We start from the raw sequence: 19,839 nt of genomic DNA, 5'->3' as shown, positions 1-19,839 counted from the left end.
TTATTAACAAAATGGCATAGACGATTCGCCTACTAAGCAGGTGGCATCCTCGGTATACAGTGGCAACAAAAGAAAAGGAAAAAAAATGAGCGTAGGTCGACCTCTCCACAAGTCACACATGTCGTTGTAAAGGTTCGGTAGTAGACCATGGCAGTTGTTGCAAGCCGATGCGTCACGACGAGTGAACCTCGATTCGATGAGCACGGCCGCTGGATAAAAATTACACCATCTCCCGCTAAAGGGGACCATGAGGCGATGCGAAGCCGGAGCACTTGCGCGATTGCGTTTCGTTGGCGTTCGTTGGGCATGCTACCGACCTCGCGTCGTGGAACGCGAAGAGGGACGCTACGCGCGTCGTATCTTCCATCTAGCCCGGCCATTAATTCTCACAGGGCGAGCGGGGAACGCGGTCGACAGGCGGGCGAGAGGGGGGCAGCGTAGGAGAGGAGGGAGAAGGGGAGGGGACGCGCATGCGCTCGAGGTCATCGCGGCGTTGCGCAGGAGAGAATTTCGGCATGTCTAGCCCGCGTTTCAGAGGAAGAGTGGAAAGGGGGAGGCGAGAGGGAAAGTGGAGAAAGGAGGGTGAGGGAAAGTGGAGAGGGGAGGGGAAAGTGGAGAGGGGAAGGGGAGAGAGAAAGTGGAAAGGGGAAGGGGAAAGGGAAAGTGGTGAGGGGAAGGGGAGAGGGTGAGTGGAGGTGTGTGGAGAGGGTATGCGCATGCGCAGTAAGGGTGGTCACGCCGCACACCACCACCACCACCACCACCACCACCACCGGATTGAGCTCCGCCTTAAGATACTTCGCATCTAAAAAGCGCACGGTACGGCCTGCCGCGTCGGGCGCCTTTCTATGGGAGAGCGCGTGTTGGCCCTAGTTGCAGTTGCGGCCGCTGCGGCGCGACGGGGCGGGGAAGGGTAGAGTTACTGTATATGCTACCTTTAGGTAGCAGAGTTGCGCATCTGCCTTCCAACGCCGCTAGCAACCATGCATTGCGGAGAAGCTGCCGCTTGGGCCATTTTTTTTATTTCTCGCCGCCGCCGCTGCAGCGAACTGAATAACCACTAGCCATCGAGAGCCAATGTTTATCGCCGGTCTTCGACACGCCAGACATGTTAATCTGCGACATGGTAGGCATGTCGCCTGCAAAAACGAAGTGCGACTTCACCGCATAGCTGTGGTTGCTAGCCAGACCTATGCGCAACTCTGCTACCTAAAGGTAGCATATACAGTGACTCTAGGGAAGGGGAAACGGGTGCCGGCGGCTCCGTTGGGGCAGCAGCCGCAGCAAATTAGTTGGTGATGGTCGCAACAGCGATCTCACTCAGCTGTTCCAAGCGGTTTTTTTTCATCTCATCTATCGCAGTCACGACATATCATGCGTTCAGTTGAGTCCGTTCGCGTAATCTGGTTAAATAGCCACTTAAGTTTCCGTGTAGGTGCCGAGCTCCTGGCACTTTTTTTTTCCAGGACTAACTTTTTGCTTTGAGTCTGAAAGAATATTACACAATGCGCGTAGCAACATTATATGGCGCTGAATGTGTGAAAAAGTGGTTGTTATATTTATGTGCGTGTAATGAATGCATCCTTTGTCCACATGACGGAGACTGCCAGAAGACAATCACGTTCGTGTGCAACGAAGATTCGCCAGTGCCTGTGCAGCGGCTAACGTCAAAGGACCAAAACGAAAGGTTTTATGGTCTGCACAGACTGGAAGTAGACATGGGAAGCCAAAATTTGGGCTCACAAGCTGGAGGCATAACAAAACAATAATAATAAAAAAAGAAAACAGAGACGAGTATAAGGAAAGCGTTTACCTCCGCCCCCCCCCCCTTTTTTTTTGTTTTTTACCGTATAGCTGTCAAAAGCGACCTACCTTAACTTTGTCCCTGTGAGTCGCTCGCAAAGTGTGTGCTGGCTGCCACGTATATTTGTTTGAAATGAAATATTGTCGTCGCTCACCAGCCGCTTTTATGCACTTTTTTGTCTCCGCATGTTTTGCTGAGGTAAGTTTGAGTCTGTGGCCCGTACCGCTAATGACCACAGACAACCCAACTCTCTGAATAAAAGGAGTACACGTGCTTTTCACGGCAACCAACATCCGTACCACATGGCATTGCGGGGCAACGCACGCCACCGCAACGCGACAGCGTTCGGAAACAACCGGAACCGATGACAAAGGTGTCGCGGGCTGAAAGGTGGGAACTAAAAAAAAAAAAAACGAGAGATAAGAGAAAACGGGAAGGTGGTGTCACGGCCGCTGGATTTCAACGACGTTTGCAACAAGCCGCAGTTTGCAGCTGGCAGGGATGAGCCCTGAATTCATAATAAATAAAATAACTTCTCACATTTTGTCCAGATTTTATGTTCTCTGTTGAATATTCGTTACACGATCATAAACGGCGTAACGGGAAGAAACAGAACTACTGAAAAGGGCAGGAATGTAAGCAGTTGTGTTCGTGTGTTTTTCAGCCTCTTCATCACTCTTTCCGTCTGACCGTTTTCATATTATTTAATCCGTAACAGCTCGCCCAATTGTCTGTATTGAAGATGTAGTCACTGAAATTTCAAAGTGACTCGAATCTCCTTCTATGAGATGGTCGCACATATGATAAGCATTATTTCATGGCAGTTGCATGCGATACCGTACCGTATGTGTACTATAAACATGTTTGGAGGAAGGAAGAAGTTTATTTTTTCTCGTGTCAAATAAACAGTGGCCGCTGCAGTTTCTGAGATCACTTTTTTGAAATGAAATGATTAAATCTGAATCAACATATTCAGAGCCAAAATAAAGAATTTCGATGCATTAAGAAAGGTGCAGCGCCTCCAGGTTGGTTAGTTGTGGTCTTCTAGGATACCAGAAAAATATGCCCACGCGATTACTTCCGCAAAAAGCAAGGCAAGAACAAAAATTCCCAAGCGCTGCAAGAATGAACAAGAAATATCGGTAATTAACTGATGTGTACACGCTAGATAAATTTTAGAAGAGGATTTCGGGCGTCACATGAAGACGCACGCGCCCACGCATAACTGCCGCAAGCGCGCCGCGCATGTGATCCCGCGGGCGTCCGCGAAACCCGTCCCCGCCCGGTGGCGCCGCGGCGGTGCTCCGGGAAACTAGGCCCGTCACGCCGGTTTCGGAGCACGCGGCAGGCCGTACCCTTGCGCTTTTTATCCAGCGGCCGTGCCATGAGTCCCCCAACTTCGTTCACGAGCCAGCATTGTGGCCTTGTTTAGGTCAAAGCTATGCCGTATTGTCCTGTACTGCTCAACAAGCTCCGGCTTAAAATGCTTTGCACAGGTTGCTTTACCAGCATCCGGTGCGTTTCCTGCCTGTTTCGCCGATATAAGTCACTTCGCAATCCCCGCATCGTGCTCGATGACCCCACTCTAATTGTCCGCAGGTGGTCTTTGTGTTTCGCGAACCGAAGCTGTCCGAACTAGGTTTGATATGCCTTGAACATAAGGAATAGACACAATGGAAGTCGTGTACGCTCGTGGTGCACTCCCGGTTCTCCTTCGCATGCACTCCTGCTTATTGCTAATTAATATCCTAGGATACTGCCGTTGTTCCAGTGTATCAACCACGGTTTCCACTTCTAGTATCCTGGGACGTTCATCACAATTATTTGTGAATAAAGTTTCTTTTCACCAACAGTGCTCGAACAGATAAACTGATGCAGCAAAAGGAGTACTCAACAAATGCTTTTGCTAGGCCCCCTTTTAGTTTTTGTTCGTCTTACCACGTTTAATTTCGACTACCCACATGCCTTCATGCGTTTTTATTAAATAAATTCTAAAACTTGGTTTGTGATCTATCACTTAATTTTATACAGTAACAGAAAAGTAACTACGTTACTTTTTCACGGTAACATAACTGTAACAAGTTACATTGTTAACAGTTCCTGTAACACTTACTTTTTACTGGTAACATGCCCATGACTGTTCACCACTATAGCAGAACTGGTAGTGCACCACACACGTAATGCAAAGGTAGTGGATTTGGTCCCCACCTGCAGCAAGCTTCTTTTTCCCCCGCTAGGCTGTTTGACATTATGCGCAGCTAGCTGTTAACGGTATGCCTTGATTTGCCATTGACATTGGTACGTATGTTTTACTGGGAAGCCAGTAACATGCATTGCCATTTTGCTGAGCATCTTTTGTACTTTTATTACTGCCGGATCAAGGAACGTCAGCGATTGGCAATCCTCTTTTAAGAGAGACATTACAGCTTTTTCAGAGCAGTGATGTTAAAACAATGTCTTGAAAAGGGGGAACACTGCCTAAACACAATCGTGAGACTCGTACTAATGTCATCGCAACGAAGAGTGGTGCATGAGGCATTAGCCCACTGCGCCACCATACAAACTGTAGTAGTGCCTAATAGGCTGCATTTTGTTAACATGCTGGATGGTAACTTAATAATTCCTATTGTCAAGTCTGAATGTAATGATAAACACTTCCTGTCAAATGCCATTCCTTGTTATGTCATGACGATCACACTTTAATAAGCATCTGCCATGTTTTCTTTGGCTTAGTACGGCTGTCTGTACGCCATATGATGATGGTAGGTTTTAGTGGCGCAAGGGCAACTCAGGCCAAAGAGTGCCAAACTCAGGGTTACGTGTACACCACATGAAAAGCAGTGAAACCTATTATTGTATTCAGCCACTTCTGTTTGCAGTTCTGCCACAAGCATTTCTAGTAGCAAGTTTAAAGCTCGAATATGGTTCACAGTGGGTTCTGATTAATGTCCAGGTTGGGGCGATGCTGCAGTCATGCTGCAGCAGTATGCTTCGCCGTCGACTTCTGGACCCAAGTCAGTTCTGACAGTGCTGCTCCAACTGATTTTCCGTGTCAGTGGGTGAAGCCTCACCTGAAAAAGGTGAGAAACCATGGGAATTCACTGTATATTCAGAGAATGTGCGATAGATAACGCTATTAAAAAATGCGAAGCATTTCTTAGCGAACCTCTGGCACTTTGAGCATTTCTATCTACGTATCTATCTATCTATCTATCTATCTAGCCGCCTACGTCTGGGTGCTCTCATGATCGCCTCTTTAATTTGGTGTGGACCAAAACTGGCATGGGAGGGTAAGAGGATTTGGCGAATATGACTGTCGGGTCATGACATGAATAATGTGAAAATCCTGTCGCGTACGTCGTCAAACCCTTTTCTCCAGACACGTGTGGCACATACCCGTTTACCACGGGCCCCGGTGTACGGGTATGCGCCACAGGTGATTGACAGTTTATATCTAACCCGGAACGGCGAGGACAGACATTGGTAACTTAAATGCGAGGGCGTTAAGAAAAAGCGACATCGGCAGCGTTGACAGGACGAATGGAAAGAATGAAAATTGGGATCCCAGCAGGAATCGAACCCAAGCAATCTGCGTGGCAATCAGGTATTCTACCACAGAGCCACGCCAGGTCTCTAAACTGCTTCGGAAAAACAGCCTACGCAGGCGTACCATCGGTGCAACGTCAATTGTGGTTGTGGTGCTTGCTATCTAATTTTACAAGCAAGCAATAAACACTACATCATGTTCCTACGATCTGTACTCCCGCGATACAGGCGTCATATCAGAATAACGTCTTTGGTTCCAGTGTTGACTCCGCTTTTATAGCAGTCTAATAAACATTGCATTTGTATTCTTATGATTCAATAAGCTATATTGAAGTATTGATCGACACCTGAGGAATACATTAACGAAAGTTACGTATGATATTCACATCACCGCACCGTAAAGTGCAATTAGTCCGCCACAATGACGCTGTGTCCTCTTTATTTCTTGCGAGGCTACGTAGGCCACATACGCCCAGGTAGTCTGCGAATACGACAAGCGCCATCCACTGATGTTGGTCTACGTAGCACTATCCAGGCCTACCAGCCTCGACGGCCTCACCAACGCGAAGGGTGACTTCAGATTCCGACATGTCGCCGGATCTATCGAGAGACAATTTGTCGACGAAATGACCTGGGCATCCACGAATTCCAACAGCTGTACTATACCTCATACTTCACTACACATGGACCCCTCGTCACCGCGATCACGACCGGATCCGATAACAAGTCATGACCAGCTGCTCGTGCGCACTGATCCCGGTGCTGATGACCTTGTTCTCGCACGTTTCACACAGGTTTGTGAAACGCGCGTGTGTTCTCATCACAAGGGACAAGTAAAGCACTTCATATCAGCTTACCGCTTCTTGTTGGGTAACGCTGCCACGTTGCCTTTGCAGCGTTACCCAACTGTAAACAACTGATTATATAATACATATGCGCCTCTTCAACGTATATGTGTGCGTATAACATTTATATAAATCTTTAGCGTCAATTTGTAACCTTTCGCCAGTAAAAATAATTATGCCACGGTAACCTTCCTGCCGCGCGCTTCGCATAACATCGACTCCCACGGTACGTGGCATCTGCCGAATTTTAACTTCGCAAACAACGTCATGCATTCTGCTGTTTTAATTTTGACCATTACGTGCACATCAATGGTACTTTTCAGATTCAGGCGAAGAAATCAAAGGAGCTGTCATTCAAACGGCACACTTATGGTGTTCAGCCAACAGTGGCAACACAGAGGAAGGGCACACTGCCACGTGGCTTTCCAGATGCGGACAGCTTTATGCAAAAACTGCGAGAGGTGAGTACTTGATATTGCTGGCCTTTCAGGGAGCATGCGCCATAGCCTCGGCAGTTCAAGCACCATAACCTTGGCAACCTTCATTACAGGTTGCTCCACGTGCCCGAGTTTTTACATTAACCACGTGCCGACCAAGGAACGAAGCAGCAGAAGAAATGCCACTGGACGAAGATCTTTTTACAGATGTCCTGGCAGTGACTGCAGAGTTCCCGCTGTCGGCTTTGACTGCAACGTTCCTGTCCCGCAGGGGACTGCAGTGCGAAAATGTTGCTGAATTAGCACAGATAGTGATGGAGAAGCTGACGATTAGAGAGGATGATGCCAGGACTATTGAACTAACCACAAGAAGTCAGCGAGACAGCCCCCTTTGGTTTTTGCACCGAAAAGGAAGGGTGACGGCTTCCATATTTAGGGATGTTTGTCGCTCAAAGAAAGTGCACTGCAGCACATTAATAAACCGGATCTTTAGCCCACGGTTTATTAATGTGCCTGCAGTGCAGTACGGCATCATCAATGAACCTGTCGCGAAGGAGAGGCTGCTGAATCACTTGCAGCAGCGCCACATTAATGCAAGAATTGAAGACTGCGGTTTAATGATTAACCCAAAGTACCCTCTCCTGGGTTGCAGTCCTGACGGAATTTTCAAGTGCAACTGCCACGAACCAGCACTAGTCGAAATCAAGTGCTTGTACAGCCTCAGGGACTGCAACCCAGGAGATCTGATTGCACAGGGCCAGCTGAAAAAGGACTTTTGCCTTGATTCTGCCGGAAGGCTGAAACAGAGTCACTCTTACTATTACCAAGTGCAGGCCCAGCTGCACCTCAACTTGCATAACATAAGAAAGTGCGACTTTTATGTACATATTGAGAACGGTGGGCACCTGGTAGTGGTAGAGAGAGAGGAAGATTTTATGCACATGCACACTGCGAGCGCGTACAGTTTCATACGAGAGATTGTCATGCCAAGAATTATTCTCGGCAATACAGTCTAGACAGTGCAAGCACGTTTTAAGTCTGCATAGCCATAGGGTATGGCAGCTGCCTATGTTTTTTAATTGTTCGCCGTGATTTGGCATGGTAAAGTAGGCAGTGCAAGTAAATGTAATAATGCAATCAGATTTACATTTACGATGAAAAGTAATGTTTTAGAAATAATTGTGAGGTTCGTTCACTTCAATTAATAGCTGAGATTTGACATGCTAAAACTACAAATGAATATGAGTCTTGCCACAGTATGGGACTCTAAAGTATTTTTGACCACCAGGGGTTCTTTGATGTACACCTAAATCTAAGTACACGGGAGTTCTTGCATTTCGCGCTACCAAAGAAGGTGATTCTTGTTCACTGCGTTTACTCCACATGTCGCCATGTTCTTATGTCCTAACTTACTGTTTTCAGTGAAACTTGTTTACTGTGTTTACCCTTCATATCCGTTGTGCTTGTTCACTTACGTACTCTGATATGTAAGGCTCATCCAGTGCTTTTACATTGCACGTCCCCATGTTCTTGCGTGCTAAGTTGCTGCAGATGGTGAAACTAGTCTACTACATTTACCCTGCACATCTCTTGTGCTCGTTCACTTAAATACTTTGATATGTAAGGCTCATCTACTGCAGGGGGTGAAACTAGTCTACGGCATTTACCCTGCACATCTGTTGTGCTTGTTCACTTAAATACTGTGATATGTAAGGCTCATCCACTGCAGGGAGTGAAACTGGTCTACTGCATTTACCCTGCACATCTCTTGTGCTTGTTCACTTAAATACTGTGATATGTAAGGCTTATCTACTGCAGGGGGTGAAACTAGCCTACTGCTTCATCATATGAAACAGTGCGGGCACACGGGATTAGGCACACGGACTATCTAGTACCGTGTGCTCGCGCTGCTTCCTCTGATGAAGCCATGCCAACAAGCTCATGTTGATACCCTCTTATAGTCTACTGCATTTACCCTGCACATCCCTTGTGCCTGTTCACAAATACTGTGATATGTAAGTCCCATCTACTTCATTTATATTGAACGTACCCGTGTTCTTGCGTGCTAAGTTACTGTTGAGGGTTAAACTTGTCTACTGTACTTACCCTGCACATCTGTTGTGCTTATTCACTTAACTGCTGTGGTAGGTAAGGCTATCTAGTGCATTTACATTGCCCATCCCCATGTTCTTGCGTGCTAAGTTACTGTTGAGGGTGAAACTTGTGTACTGCGTTTATCCTGCACATCCCCTTTGCTTGTGTGCTAAGTTCCTGCGGCAGGTGAGGCTTGTTTACTGCATTTATGCTGTACATCCCCTATGTTTGTGTGTAACCTTCCATAGGCAGATGCAAAGTTTCATAGGCTACGCCACTGATATGTCATATGATTAAAATATGCAATTTTTAGCCCTGCTCTTTTTCACATGTCTGTGCCACTGTAAAATTGACAGCATAGCAAGAAGGTGCTCATGAATTAGTCAACCTACCCTCCTCCACATGACAACAAAATTCGACATGGTACTTACCCTTCTTAGACAGTGGTGGACACATGTTCGTCAAACCAGCAACAACAAAGGTTATCTCATCGTAGATGTCGACAAGACTGTGCTGCACTGTATCAGTCATTATACGCCACTTCTTTATGTGGCCGATCGCGCGTTCCACAATGATGCGGGATGAAGAAATCCTCCTTGATGTGGTGACCTCCTGTCCTGGTAGTTGGACTCGGCTCTTGACAAAACTGGGTGTTATCAGCTGCACATTTCTTTCATAAAATTCTTCAAAAAGCAAGAATCCACGGTCTGCCAGAACTTGGTCTCCACTTTCAAGATGCTCCATAAATCCTGGGAAAACCATCATTTATATTTTGTTCATACATAACTTGGGTTATGCTGAGCCAGTCACAAAATTTGTAATTTTACCAATGAACAAAGCAGCAGTGTGGGCAATTTGATGAGCTTATCATGACACAAGGCAAGCAAAAACGAGCAGAAAGAAACTCATGCTCAGGCTAGTAGAGGAAATGTAGTGCGTGCATTTACAACGCAAAAAGGGTGCGTGTGGAACTCACCACTTGACAATGTCAGTTCTTTGTCAGATATTCTGCCTCCACATGTTTTTGACACAAACATTACAATGTAAGAATGGCACACTGGGCTTGTTGGTTTAACATATTTGAAGTTATAAGGCGCGAATAAGACACGGACGAAGAAAAGGAACACACACACACGGAGCGGCGCTCTGTGTGTGTGTGTTCCTTTTCTTCGTCCGTGTCTTATTCGCGCCTTATAACTTCAAACATTACAGCACCGTGTGGATTAACAGCAACCAGATATTTCAGTGTGGTGTTCTGTTTGTATGTGCTCCATACCACTTGCTGCTCGTCCAGGTTAAGCGGCCTAAAATGAGAATCAATTTCAGCAACAATTGGACAAGTCGGCATAGTCGGCAAAAAATGTAGAGCTCACTCAGGCTCACTCATGAAATATATTTAGCCCTTAGAGCTCACTCAGACTCAGATTCACCTAAATTTTCCTCAACCGGACTCGCTTGGACTCAGACTCACTGAACTTTTTCTCAGCCGGACTCACTCGGACTCAAACTCACCAATATATTATTCACGCGGACTCGCTCAGATTCAGACTCACGGCTGTATCTGAGTATGAGTGAGTTGACTCATGAGTCCGTTAGCGTGTAATTGGCTTTTTGGACCATGGTTTCAATGCTTTTTAACACCAATATCTCGAATAATTGGGGCGCTACTTGGCGCTTTTTGATTTCGTACCTTCAGATATAAGTTATCAGTGGTTGCAATCCAGTAAGGACATTTTTATTGAAAGAGATGACTCACACGAGTTATTTTTATCCAGAACTTTTTATAAAAGAGTTGGCGAGGGGAAATTCAAGACACCTGCCAACCCTCTCTCTCGTAACTCAAGCCTCTGATCAATAAATATTGAGCTGGCGTATGTATGTTAATGCTTCGAAGTATTCGTGTGAATCGACGGCAGTATATATATGTGAGCCGACACGAGGCTGATAGTAATGCTGAAGTTGAATAGATAGCACGATAGGTTGGCAAAAAAGTGTGGAGCTCACTCAGACTCACTCAAGAAATATATTTTGCGCTTAGGGCTCACTCGGACTCAAACTCGCCAAAATTTTCCTCAAATGGACTCGCTCGGACTTCGACTCACTAAAGTTTTCCTCAACTGGACTCACTCGGACTCGCTCAGACTCGCGGTTCGATCTGAGTGAGTCGACTCATGAGTGAGTTTGCCGGCCTATGCAAGTCAGTACATGATTGAAGTGAAAAAAATTAGCTAAAAACACAACGGTTGCCTTCTTTTTCTTTGTCTGTTGTGTTTTTAGCTGGTTTTTCAGCTTCAAGCAATTTTAATTATAAATCTTGTAGAAAGCACTTATAGGGAAAAGGTTCCAAAACATGCCTTGCCACGTGCACCTCGGTGCAGTCGATGATTGCCCGAAGCCTAGGAAAATGCTTCAGCTCTTTTTCAGTCAACCAGCTCTCGCATACTTCACGGCTTGGGAACTTGATCAGGCCTTTGCACAAATGGAACATGCTGTCAAGTACAGTCCTGAAACTCTGGCTTACTGTCCTGGGATCTAAAATAAACCGGTACGCCAGGTCTCTGAAGGGAACGTTGAGCCGCAGCTTGATCAAAAATGTAAGGAGCTGTAGATGATGCGGAAACTTCTTTCGGGCTGTTGGCAATACGGGCACAATGCTTGACAAAATGGCAAAAAACACAGCCTTTGGGAGACCTGTAAAAGCAACATGACACTGGTAATGTTTGTGGTGAAAACAGGCAGGCAAAACATTGAATTTTTGTAGGAGTGGCACATAACAACTTCTTCAAGCATGCCACTCTGTTCAACATTCATACAAGCAAAAAGGCTGTTACCCTGACCTGTGTAAAACTGGACCTTTGCTTCGCTCATATGTTTCACAACGTTCCGATCTTGTTCTTCCACATGCCGTGAGCTTTCGCGCCCAAGCTCCTCGAAGGTAAATCTTAACTTCCTTACTTCTTCTTTCAAACGCTGGCAGGAGTTGCACACAGCAGTGTCAGCGTCCGTCTGCACTTCTGCCGATCTATCAGCGAAATGCGCGCATGTTAATGTGTACACAGTGCACTGCACCGAACAACCTCAACTAATCGAGAGCTCATACACAAACCTTGCATTGCTTGTAGCATGGATGTAGGATGGCACTTCGTCTTCGTCGTCCTGAATATCGTGATAAGAGTCGCCTCCCGGTGAATTCATCGCTGGTCTGCAGTGGTGCCCTGCGCGCACAAGGTCGGCTGCTGTTGCCTCGCACATTCCCGCTTTTGCGCCAGAGATGCATGCCGCACGTAACTGCAGAACGAAATCACTGCTTACAGAATCCGAAAAGTGCACGAATTAGTTTTACATTACCTCTCTTTCCTCTTTCGTGCAGCTTCAATTGCCCTTTCATTGTAGCGGAATAAAGACGGCACGTAATCCACATGCTGAGGATCCTTGCTGGGTGCACCTGTTTATTTGATTGATTATTAAAAAGGAGGTTGTGGCACTAGAATGTAAGTGGACGAAGTTATTCGCCAAAACACTTACCTGTGACGAAATGATCTTCACATATTCTAGCTCCCACGTGCGGTATCCAGAGCTCGCCGGTCGCGGTCGCTCGTTTGACGGCGACCGCCCATTTACGCTTGAGCGCTTCGTTCCATGGAAAACGAAACATTTTCTTCCCTTTTACGGAAGCATTCGCGCACCCTAAAGCCGAGCAGCCAACCATAATACGTCACAGAAGCGTGTTTTCTTCGCAACCAGCGGGAAATCGCGCAGCAGACATTGTATAAACACGGCCGACCGAAGCTGCCCCAGGTAACCCTCGAACCGGAAGTCGGGTGCAGACGACAGCGACATTTTGCTATCCACCTATTAGAGCGCAGCTCTCAGGCGTCCGTTCCTGCATTGAGCGGCATCGCCGTTGGCGTCGGCGGCGTCATAGAGTTTCCTAAAATGACCTAGAGGGAACTCTGGCGCTGCGATCGTTCAGCCACCATGGGAATGATGGGTAGTACACGGATTTGCCTAGTCTTCGTGCTTGTGGGCTTCGAACGCACTTGTGGCTTTGTTTATTGCTATGTTCAGGTTTTCTTTCGGATAAAAGAATGGATCGTTGTGAACTTCGTGACCAGATTTGAATCGGTGAGCCTAAAGAAGTTAAAGTGGTGAAGTGAAACTGCTGACTTTTGCTCAACCTCGTTTTGCGACAAAGCGGATGCAGGCCACGCGGAGCCAAACGGAGCTGAAAGAACGAAGTTTAGACAAATCCGTGTACTACCCATGATTCCCATGCTGGCTGAAGCGCGATGCATTGCAGCTCCCATAGACACTAGCGCCAGAGTTCCCTCTAGTAAGTATTGTAGGAAACTCTATGGGCGGCGTAACCGATAGCGCGAACGAGGACGAAAGAGAGGGAACGCGGAGTCTGTATACTCGGGGACAACATTCTGTGGCAACGAAGGGAAAGCTACGGGGGCGGAGCGTCTGCACATGTACTGCTACGCGAAGTAGTCCGGTTTGGCGCGCGTCTCGCAACGCCGTGGAAAGTGATGGCTAGCGTTGCATTTCCACGCAACGCTGCTTAGCGTCTAAGGTACGGGTAAAAGGCGCGACTTTTTCAAGCACGCAAAAACGCAAAGTGACAACGCATAAAGTAAAAGAAATACAATTATCTCGCTCCTGTGCGCTGCGTTCCGTCTCAAAAGCTACATGTAGAAAATGAAGGAGTATTTTATATATCTCACGCAGAAAATACGGACGCAATTGTGGGACTCCATTCATTAGCGGTAGGATACGTGCATTGTGGCTCTGTAGCTTTCCCTTCATTGCCACAGAAAGTTGTCCCCGAGTATAGATATCACGAGATACTGGCCTCTAACCTCGCTTTCTTTCTCTGTCGCGCGCGCTGGCCCTTCGGTCGGAGCTCGTGCGCATGCAGAGCTGGCACGTGCACTGCGGCTGGCTTCGCTTGTCGTAACGGGGCTGTGGGCGTTTCACTTGGTTCGCGACAGCTGCAATGCACAGAGTACCTGCAGAAACTTTTGACAACTCTTACCCCAAACGATCCTTTTTTGGTCCGAAGCTCAAAGGAGGTGGTTCAACTTCTACAGGAGGGTCTACCCGCTGATACAAAGGCATTTTCCGTGGACGTGGAAGAACTATTCTACTCGATTCCACACAAGGAACTTTACAGTGCGGTGAAAGAATGTGTTGAGCACAACGGTGAGGTGGCTTTTCAAAACGAAGCAGGTGTGAGTACCGAACATTTTTTTGAACTTTTGAACTTCTACTTGAACTCCACCGCCATATGCCATGATAATAATTACTATGTTCAAAAGAAAGGAATTTGTATAGGGTCTTTGGTTGCACCGGTGCTCAGTGACATCTATCTTGCCTCTGTTGACCGCAGACTTGGTGCTTCTGTGTCATCGCAAGGAATAGTTAGAATATTAAGATATGTCGACGATTATTTAGTGCTCGTCACCGCCCAGAACGACAAGGTTTTTGATAACAAGGTTTCAGCTATTATAGCTGAGTTCCGGCTGGCTTCCGATGGTCTGACATTTACGCACGAGAAGCCGGCTAATGGCAGCTTACAATTCCTAGACTTGCGTCTATTCTTTACTAGCAACCACGTGTGTTGGATGTACACACCAAGAACTACCAAGGCCTTACTGCCGTATGAAAGTGCCCATTCTAAGATAACAAAACGAGCAATTGTGTCCTTGTGTTGTCGGTCCGCTCTGGAAAAATCATGCCACCATAAGATAAAAGAAAGCCTAGCGCTCCAGGAGGCACGCTTGGTCAAGGCGGGATACCCTTCAACTGTGATTTTAAGCTCTTGTGAACGGCTGCTACAGAGCAAGAAGGGCAGTAGTAAAAGTAACGAAAATGTGACTGAAAGTAGACGAGTGCACGTAATGCCCTACATACATCGCGTGTCGCATAATATGAAAAAGGTAGCCAACCGTTATGGGGTAAAAACGGTTTTTTCGGCTCCGTGCAAGTTGGCAAAAGTATGTTCCATGATGCACAAAGGTTTGCGCGTGCCGTGTAGTAAGCGGCATGTTGATCCCGCTGTAGAGTGCGTAACAGGTGTGGTATACCAAATACCCCTGTCCTGTGGCCAGTGCTACATTGGACAGACGGGACGCTGCTTCAATGAGAGGGCGCGAGAGCACAGTCTAGCTGTGCGCTCCCACACCGGAGGCCATCTCGATTTACGCTGTAGGAGATGTGGTTGTTCGCCGAAACTAAAGGAGACCCGAATATTGTACAAGTCTAATGACAAGATGGAAAGGGAATTAATAGAGGCCTTCTTCATTGCGCGAAGCGACAATTGCGTTAGCATGCCTTCACTGACATTGCTCCCGAAGGAGCAGCAATTTTTAGATGGTTTTATGTAATCAGACGTTCATTTGTGTTTTATTTTCTTGTTTGCTACTTCAGCGCATGTTACTGATCATACTCTACCCGCATATCACTATCACCACATGTTTGCAGGTTGGCGTTTGCGCGGTGGACCTTAGATAAGGTTTCAAATTTTTGTTGCTCTTAGTTTTCCGCTTTATTGGTTCTTATATTTGTTAGGTTTTTTATGCACGTGTCAGGCAGATGTTGATTCAAACTTTTTAACGGCTTTGGCCTTCCGTTTATTCAGTTGAAGTTTTGCGCCCGTCCTGTCCACTTACCTTCGTCCTTGTTCTTTCGCGCAACCCTACACTATGTGTTCACCTGTGCACCAACTAGCCCAAATGAGAGCTTTACTGCACAGAGTATATAGTGTGCGTAGCACTCGAGCGCTGGCAGTTTCTGTGGCAATATGTAACGAACGTTACATTGCTACAACTGCGGATAGGCAAAACTTCAAATACAGCTGGCGTTGCCCGAACACGAGGCTGCGCTCGGCGAATTAGGCAGTATCGTAATCGCCCGTGAATTCCTTAATTTGTCATAGCTTAAGTCGTCGTTTCAGTTGTTCATCAGCACAACATATTCTGCACGTAAAAATCCGTTTGAGGGGCACTTTTCCATTGTATGTTTGACTTGTCACTGGCCCATGTGCCGAACTTTAAATGGCTGAAATGAAAAAGAAGCTGGCATAAACAGCCTCCTGTGAAATAGCTGCCAGACAGGACGACCCGGGGACCTAAGCCAAGCTCTTAAAAAATACCCTGGGCAGGCGCCAGGTGGGGCTCTGCCCCCCCCATGAGGCAGTCCGGGGGGGGGGGGCAAGCCCCCCAGCCCCCCCGTACCCTCCGCCTATGTTAGTGCGCATTCCCTGCATCATTCTCAAACATCTGGGACACATTCGTATGCAAATTCAGATGTGAAAAGTTCCTGTTTCTGTGCATTTCGTCCACTCTCTTCTTACGCTAGGAATGTGCTGGCGGGTTCGGTGCTGCGACGTGGTCAAGAGCGAGGTGACATCATGGCTCACCGCTTTTTGGAATCACTGAATGCGCTCTGCCGAAATGTACTGTCGACATCTCCTTTGGATGAACGCATCGAGAATAGCTCCCCAGAAGTTTTAGTATCTTTTTCTTCTCCAGAAATATCACGAGTATTGCCTGACCCTAACGTTGCCGCGTCCTCCAGCCTTAAAGGGCGACTCTCCAACTCGCTGGATAGCATATTCTTGGAGTCTTGGGCCTAGTACACTGTGCATAAATAAATAAAATAGATAAGTAATATATATATCTCGGTGCGTTAGTAGACGTTTTCCTTTATTCTTACTCGAGTAAATCGATAAATAAATAAACAAGTAAAGAGAATGGCAAACATAGAATATAGCTGAGCTAGCTGGTAGGTATTCATGTTAAGAAGACATGACGTGGAAACACGGATATAAGAGAAAAGTCGAGAGAGTGAACAGCTATCGCTCACGTAGACCACTACTCGCACTTGATTGACAGGTATGACCTCTTACGTGGGAATGCGCAGATAAGTGTTTGTGTCTACCTTCGGTTCCGCCGTTGTGTGATTTTTCAGTTGTTAGCGGCGTTTCTGGTGTCTTCACTACTCTCCTGTGTCCGTGTTTGCACGCCCTGCTTTTATAAAGTGCCCCTAAGAGCCTCTGAAAATACAAAAAAAAAAACACAAGAACAACAAGCGCGTTATTCTCTCTTGGCGTTTCTTGTCTTTTGGTGCACTTCGTGATGCCAGAACAGTGATTCACGTGACATCATCAGGGTACATACTCTCGACTGGTCCATATACGAGAAATAACAGTTGTGAATTATCTCCCATACTGCTTTGCTATGCAGCCGCCCACCCGCTCTTGCTTCTCTCGCACGACTATCGTGCGCGAATAACTGATTTCGCTCCATTTTGTGCGTTTACGACTGCGCATCCAGAGATAAGACTGTAGCCGGAAAGCGCGAAATCATGATAGGTTCAACGCTTAGTGCTGACACTGTACGCGTGCTTTATGAAGAAATAATTGGCGAGGAGATGTCCACTGTAAGTAGGGTATTGAAGGCGAGAACGAAACCAATGGAAAAGGCGCCGGATTATATGATTCTTCCAACGGACGCACTCTACAGCGGAGACGATGCAGCTTTCCAGGAAAAAGGCGAGCCCGCTTCGACGGTCTTTTGTATATTTTTATTGCGTTAGCAATTGTAGGGACACTCAGGACAGGTTTTCAACGTCGCCGTCATGTTCCGTATAAACTGTAAATCTTGTAAACTGTAAATCGTATAAAATCGTATAAACTGAACATACAATGCGCGGAGCACATTGTATGTTCTACCTGCGAGTAAAAGCTCGCGAGCGTTGGCAAGGAACATGACTAAAGCAGAAATGAAACAAGCTGGCCATTTCCGTCACGCTGAATAACATTCAACCCGCGTGCGAGGCCTGCCGTCGATTGCTCCTAAAGCAGAAGGAAACACCCCCCCCCCCCCACCCCACCCCGTCATTTGCTGGGCGAAGGACCAGGAAGGGATGTCTAAGGAGAGGGACTGCGTAACTCGTGCAGCGACTGTGAAGTTTAACTATAAAGGCGCGGTTGAGAGCGCTGGCACGCGCGCTATTTCGGCAGACATCCCCCAGTGAACGGCTCGTATACCTTCTACGCGCTGTGAGCGCTGTAATCTCACTGCTTCGCGCTTCGGACCACTGATACAACAAACTGCCCGAAAACCGCTTCTCTCCCGGGAGCGGCCGTATTGCCATACACCATCATTTTGTAGAGTTAAGTGAGATCGGAGCAAAAAGAGTTAGCTGCTAGCCCTCGTTCATGTAATTTTACGGCGTGTACTTATCGCAGTCACTGCTTCACCCCCCCCCCCCCCCTGCGCCCGCGCTGCGCCGCCGCCGGTCCGATGAACCCCGCGCCGTTCACGCGCCGCCGCCGGTGATTTTGGGTCCGGCGCACATGTCTAGCTAGCCTACGGCGTTGCAGTCGCCGGCCGGCCGGAGTTGGTCGACATGCCTATCGCCGCAGTCTGGCTCCCTCCGCGAACAATGGATGACGTCGCTGCTACGTCACCCACATGACCTAATGCTATGACGTCATTTGGAGTTTTTTTCCCCGAAAGTCGGTTCTGAATTTTCCCCGTGTCGCCAGGAGCATAGAGTTTCCTACAATACTCACTAGAGGGAACTCTGGCGCTAGCGTCTATGGGAGCTGCAATGCATCGCGCTTCAGCCAGCATGGGAATCATGGGTAGTACACGGATTTGTCTAAACTTCGTTCTTTTGGCTCCGTTTGGCTCCGCGTCGCCTGCATCCGCTTTGTCGCAAAACGAAGTTCAGCAAAAATCAGCAGTTTCACTTCACCAATTTAACTTCTTTAGGCTCACCGATTCAAATCTGGTCACGAAGTTCACAATGATCCATTCTTTTATCCGAAAGAAAACCAAAACATAGCAATAAACAAAGCCACAAGTGCGTTCGAAGCCCACAAGCATGAAGACTAGGCTGGAAGACTAGGCAAATCCGTGTACTACCCATCATTCCCATGGTGGCTGAACGATCGCAGCGCCAGAGTTCCCTCTAGGTCATTTTAGGAAACTCTATGGCCAGGAGTGCCTAGAATGTCACGTGCTTGATGGAATTCCTCCCTAGTGTCGTCTTCACTTCCGCCGGCGCTGCCTCCGCGCACGTGTCACGAAGTGTCGTCGGTGTCGTCAAGTTGCCGCAAAAGTCAATACTCCCATGAAATGCGACGTTTGTGGCGTTGGCCTGTCTTCACTGGAAAAATGTGGGGAGCACCACATCGCAGCGCACAAATTCGCCGCCGACTACGTGCAGCAGGCGTTCCACAAAGATAAAGGTGAGTACCCATCTGTTTTTGTCAGTGCATTTTTATCATCTTTTGTGGTGAGGCTGTACAGCACATGACCGCTTCCACTTGCATTCACTGTGCCAGCTAGTTATAATTCGCATGTGCTTGTCGCTTAGAAAAAAAAGAAAAGAAGTATGCACAGAGGCACTAATTTTCACAATTTTGCCCGATCACACTGAAAGTACTGCCGCTTGCGTCGCTTTTTTTGTTTTCCCTCTAAAAACAAAGCAGAGCAAATATGTCCGGTGGATACATGATGTGTTGAAACAGGTGAGCGCACAAGACAGGGACAGTGAAAACGACACATAAAGCGCTACTTCCAACTAACATTTATTGCACTACACTCATCACGTGGTAATATCGAGTGCTTCAGAAGAAGACTACCAAAAATTTTTTAAAAATTCTTTTGTTCCTTACGCTTTTTTTCTCGCTAAAGATTACAGGCGGTAACGTGCCCATAGAAACAGGGCAACAAAGCGAAAAAACCCTTGATACCATACAGAAATTTTTGACCGAGCTCATGAATGCGTCATCAACTGAAAAACGGCTGTGTGATAAATGTGACATGAGATGAACATGTGTTTTAACAAAAAGCGGGTCATCCAAATGAAGAAACAATGATTCGGCTTAACAAAGGAGGCTGTAAAGAGGTATTAAAATGGCCTTGAAAAGGTTAACACTTAAAAAGTAAGAAAAACAATAAAAGTTTTGCAAGAACGCAGACTCTTTCTTCGAGAGTGACACAGAGGGCATGCTGACACAACTGGGTCCGAGCTGTTCTGCACATGATGCATCATATATTTCTCGAGCAATCTGGTCTCTGTATATTGTGAGAAT

The 19,839-nt window shown here is 47.0% G+C and overlaps 2 protein-coding genes across 2 annotated transcripts; both read right to left on the bottom strand.

The window, feature by feature from the left end:
• Positions 1-4,788: 4,788 nt before the first annotated feature.
• On the bottom strand, positions 4,789-9,761 carry LOC125758504 (uncharacterized). The gene is made up of 3 exons (XM_049415826.1): positions 9,703-9,761; positions 9,158-9,475; positions 4,789-4,875 (listed from the first exon to the last, which is right to left on the bottom strand). Exons 2-3 carry the CDS (start codon positions 9,468-9,470, stop codon positions 4,820-4,822), a joined length of 369 nt encoding a protein of 122 aa, XP_049271783.1. The 5' UTR covers positions 9,471-9,475; positions 9,703-9,761; the 3' UTR covers positions 4,789-4,819.
• Positions 9,762-9,906: 145 nt separating this feature from the next.
• LOC125758666 (uncharacterized) lies at positions 9,907-12,490 on the bottom strand. Its single transcript, XM_049416103.1, has 6 exons — positions 12,252-12,490; positions 12,075-12,171; positions 11,833-12,014; positions 11,564-11,748; positions 11,081-11,417; positions 9,907-10,030 (listed from the first exon to the last, which is right to left on the bottom strand). The coding sequence occupies exons 3-6, from the start codon at positions 11,976-11,978 to the stop codon at positions 9,907-9,909; spliced, it is 792 nt and encodes a 263-aa protein (XP_049272060.1). The 5' UTR covers positions 11,979-12,014; positions 12,075-12,171; positions 12,252-12,490.
• Positions 12,491-19,839: the final 7,349 nt, after the last annotated feature.

Source organism: Rhipicephalus sanguineus, chromosome 5, assembly GCF_013339695.2.
Source record: "Rhipicephalus sanguineus isolate Rsan-2018 chromosome 5, BIME_Rsan_1.4, whole genome shotgun sequence".
Classification (NCBI taxonomy): domain Eukaryota; kingdom Metazoa; phylum Arthropoda; class Arachnida; order Ixodida; family Ixodidae; genus Rhipicephalus; species Rhipicephalus sanguineus.
Note: the sequence above shows the minus strand (reverse complement) of the source record. Positions and strands in the feature narration are given on the sequence as shown.

Excerpts from the sequence above, each read along its gene's own strand:
- LOC125758666 (XM_049416103.1), bottom strand. The coding sequence starts at position 11,978 with ATGTGCGAGGCAACAGCAGCCGACCTTGTGCGCGCAGGGCACCACTGC. Across the intron at positions 11,749-11,832 it reads CATGCTACAAGCAATGCAAG|ATCGGCAGAAGTGCAGACGG; the intron begins GTTTGTGTATGA and ends TTTCGCTGATAG. Across the intron at positions 10,031-11,080 it reads ACCGAGGTGCACGTGGCAAG|GCCGCTTAACCTGGACGAGC; the intron begins GCATGTTTTGGA and ends TTCTCATTTTAG.
- LOC125758504 (XM_049415826.1), bottom strand. The coding sequence starts at position 9,470 with ATGGAGCATCTTGAAAGTGGAGACCAAGTTCTGGCAGACCGTGGATTC. Across the intron at positions 4,876-9,157 it reads TCCACCACTGTCTAAGAAGG|GTGAGGCTTCACCCACTGAC; the intron begins GTAAGTACCATG and ends CACCTTTTTCAG.